At 35.8% G+C, this 3,872-nt stretch overlaps 1 protein-coding gene across 1 annotated transcript; it reads right to left on the reverse strand.

Moving 5' to 3' along the window:
- Positions 1-685: 685 nt before the first annotated feature.
- On the reverse strand, positions 686-3,304 carry LOC115231360. Its single transcript, XM_029801406.2, has one exon. The coding sequence runs from the start codon at positions 3,204-3,206 to the stop codon at positions 1,305-1,307; it is 1,902 nt and encodes a 633-aa protein (XP_029657266.1). The 5' UTR covers positions 3,207-3,304; the 3' UTR covers positions 686-1,304.
- Between the last annotated feature and the right edge of the window lie 568 nt (positions 3,305-3,872).

A 3,872-nucleotide genomic window follows, 5' to 3' on the forward strand; every position in this document is an offset into this window, starting at 1 on the left:
ATGTCGCTAAAGTGGAAAAATCTGCTTTCCGTCTTTTTTTATTTTAAGCTCAAATTGTTGTCGCTAAAGTGAAGAAAACCTGTGGTCATTTATCATTAAAGAGAAGCCATTTCATTTTTATAGGAAGTCGAGGTGTCTGCAGTTTGAAATACAACCTCTACATGCAATACATGTAAGGTTGGTGGAAAGAGGAGGGGCCCTCCAGTATTGAGTGCTTTATATCCTTCGTAGAAAGGGGTCCCAATATCGAGGAGGGCCCCAGTATCAAGAGAGACCCAATGCGATTGCCCCTCGTCACCCACTAAATCCAGCACGGTGAGACACAGGGCCGGTTACTTGGTTTCTGTTACGTTTAATGGATCACAACATTCTCCCTGAAAAAGACGCTAGAGCGCTGCAAGGTTACCCATTTACAGCCGAGTAGACTGCAGCAATGTGAAATGAAGTGTTTTTCTTTATGAACGCAACACACTGCACGGTCCAGGTATCGAAACAAGGAACTCGAGATCGGGAGTATAAGCACTAACCGCTAGACCACGCACCTTCGCAGTTATTCAGGTAACGACAAAACTTAATTTAGAAAATGTGCTAAATTCCAATTATATTCAATCAATTAGAAATTGGTGAAATGATGTTTTAATGAAGAACAATAGGGAAAAAGAACAATCACAAAACCAACAAATACTGAAAGGAAATGCAATATAATTTATTTTCAAACAGTTTCTGCCATGGAGTATTACGGTAGATATCAGAGGGTATCAAAAAGATATCAAGGTTTCTATTCCACTTGAGATATAACTGACTGGTTTATTTAATAAAATTAGATAAATATAATTAAGCTCTTTCCCATTATTGATAGACAATTTTTCTATTTAAATAATCTATTTAAATAATCTAACACACTCATGAGACGGGTGCAAAATAACTGACTGGCGGACATTCGGAATAGTTATCACGACCTTATTGAGAAAAGTACGAGTAAAAATTCCCAAGAAAAGGCTCATGAACATAAATGTAAAGAGTTAAATATTTTGAACAAAAGACTCTTTCTCAGAAGGAAACGATCAACGAATTCGTGGCTCTTTTCCTTCTCTATGAGTTTGTGATGTCTATTCTTAAAGTCCACCGCTCAACTACGACACCCGTTTCATGAATACAATAGTTTATTTACCAATCCTGGCTGTTGTTAATAGAAGAGTCTCTATAATTATGTTATGCTATTTAGATGAATGAGTAAAATGCTGGAAAATATCTTGGAAACATATATGAGTGTACAAAAGACGATTAAATAGAAATCAAACGGTTCACACACAAAAACAAAACGGTTTCAGGTTAGGAGTGTTGACGCAATGAGATTGGTTACCATATATGTTGATTCGTAAAATTTCTCCAAACGGGTGAAAGTTTTTCCCACGATACTCTCCCAAAGATTGGAAAACTCCTTCACTTGGTGACACTTTTAACGTTACTGAGTATGTAGTTCTATATTTATAAGCACGTATTACCTTTTTCAATTTCAGTTTTGCGCATTTTTTCGCTTTTGCTTTTTCTAAACGTTTATTCAGTGTTTTCACAACAGCGATGGCTGCTTCGGTCACGTTCACATTTTTAACTCTCAATTGCTTTCTTGCTGAGAAACACTCACAGAATTGTGCAGGTATTTCTGCTCCCTTGCAAGTTCTGTTACTTGGTATTGGTGACATAAGACTGATGCTTCTGTTACTCGTCATCATTCGAGTTTGTTCCCCTCTGTTCAGATTTTCAGAAAGAGTGGCATGAAAATCGAAAAGTGTCACAAGACGATTTTGGTTTCTATGAATAGAATTGGCTTTTGATTTGTGTTTGATCTTGAACCATTCTGGGACAATAAAAAATGAAAAAGGTAAATTTGCTTCATGACTTCCAGCGACAGTTGTACGAAATCCACCCATGCGGAAACCATGATCCCCGAAGAAAAATAGTAAAGTGTTGTTTAGTGTTTTTGATTGATGAAGCCACTGATAAAACCCCAAAAGCTTGTCTTCCCATCTAGCCGCACCATGCAAGCGATCGTGATTCCAGTCTGTGAAAAAAATAAAAGCAAAATAGAAAGATGTCCCGTACAACTTTAGAAACTGCTTGGTATAATGTATAATTTGTTCAGACTCGGTGACAGGGCCCACACAGAATTCTTTGTGAGATCTATTCTTCGCCATCGCAAGTGTCAGCGGTCGAATATAGAAATCAGTCGGTGATTTCACAAAGCCACGGCGGTAAAAATTAAAGGCTCCAGTTCTTGGACGGTCCTCTACCAAAAGTGTTATAGCATTTTTGGAACTATAGTTTTTCCATATAAAATCTACTGAGTCAAAAGACATACCTTGGTGATATTTACTTTCGTTCAAAAATTTTCCTGTTAATAACGGTATTATATTCGGAAGAGTATTCACACCAACCCTTGTAAATCCAGGGAACGAATAAGCTTTTAGTGTTTCTAGAAGGTACTTCTTTAAACGAGGCATTTGTCTAGAGAAGCTATTGCGAGACGTTGAATCAATTCCAATAAGAAGAACACTAAGCGGACGATCTTCAGCTCTTTTACCAGACTGAGATTTCAACTTCTTCTGCACATGTTCTTTATCAATGATACGACTGTGGAAATCTGTATATAACACGGAATTATTAACTCCTTCACATTTTATCAAACTGAACTCTGCATCAATTTTCGTTTGGTTATGAAAGGTAATCGGTTTTCCAAGAACAATACTATTATCGTTGTCACCTCGTTTAATATTCCACTTCTGACAGCGTTTAATTTTGTTCGAGTAATGAACTGCTTTAATTGATTGGTTCACGTACAAAATTGCACCAACGACTTTTGTTAACCTTGCTGGACCAGGGCATACTACTGAGGAACGATTAATGTTAAAATTAGTTTCAGGTATATCAATTGCTAATATTTTACAACCAATTGTATCAATGAGATATCTATCAGGTTCGTTTGCAAGCGCATCTTTCGATGTGTTTTCTAATTTTTTCTCATGTTTGTTCTTGTTGCTTATAAAACTTAACATATTCTTAGAAGTTTTGACGAGAGGTAAATACAATTTGAACCATGTATGGCAAAGTAGACATAATATAATTACAAGGGATATATAGGATATTCGAAGGAACATGCGATTCATTATTAACCCAAAGAAATTAAGGATTCCATTGATATTCTTCATTGAAATTTTGTTTTAGTTTTCATATAGTGTTGGCATGATAGATCATTAGCCACTACACACATTTTTTCTCTCCTTGTTTTTTCTGTGTCACTTTCTGTAGAAGAGCATAGGCTCGAAACGTAAAAGACTTTTTCTATTCCAGAGCGTAATACTAATACATCTGTTTGTTTTGTACACCACCAGTCTTCGTCTTTTGTTTTTTTCGTAAACTCTCCCTGTATATATATATATATATTCTTAATAATTTAGCTCTTAACATACAATGTTTTAATAATATGGTACAACGTGTATGTAACAAATTGCAACATCAGAAACTGAGGTTCCACAATAATAATACATCTCCGTGAAAAAAGGCTTTGGGTTAAAAAAAGAAGCACTTCAGGTGATGGTTATTCAGCTCTTGCATCATGGAAGCTGGAACTCGGGCGCTGCATTATAGGTGATGCTAGGAAACCTGTTGGAATTTGAAAGTTTCACTTTTAGATAAAACATTTACGTTTAAATGACAACATACAGTACACATAAATATGGTGAAAAATAGAAAATTAGTAGTAATGGTATAAAGTGCATTATTCATAGCACCAAGTCGCAGAGTTTTAAGAAAAAGTGGTATCTCGCAATGGATTAACATTAGTTTTCTGATTGAAAGTGTGGTTGAAATTGTCA

This window comes from Octopus sinensis, unplaced genomic scaffold (assembly GCF_006345805.1).
Source record: "Octopus sinensis unplaced genomic scaffold, ASM634580v1 Contig18319, whole genome shotgun sequence".
Classification (NCBI taxonomy): Eukaryota; Metazoa; Mollusca; class Cephalopoda; order Octopoda; family Octopodidae; genus Octopus; species Octopus sinensis.

What these genes read in the sequence shown, in the direction of transcription:
- LOC115231360 (XM_029801406.2), bottom strand. Translation starts at nt 3,206, where the DNA reads ATGAAGAATATCAATGGAATCCTTAATTTCTTTGGGTTAATAATGAAT.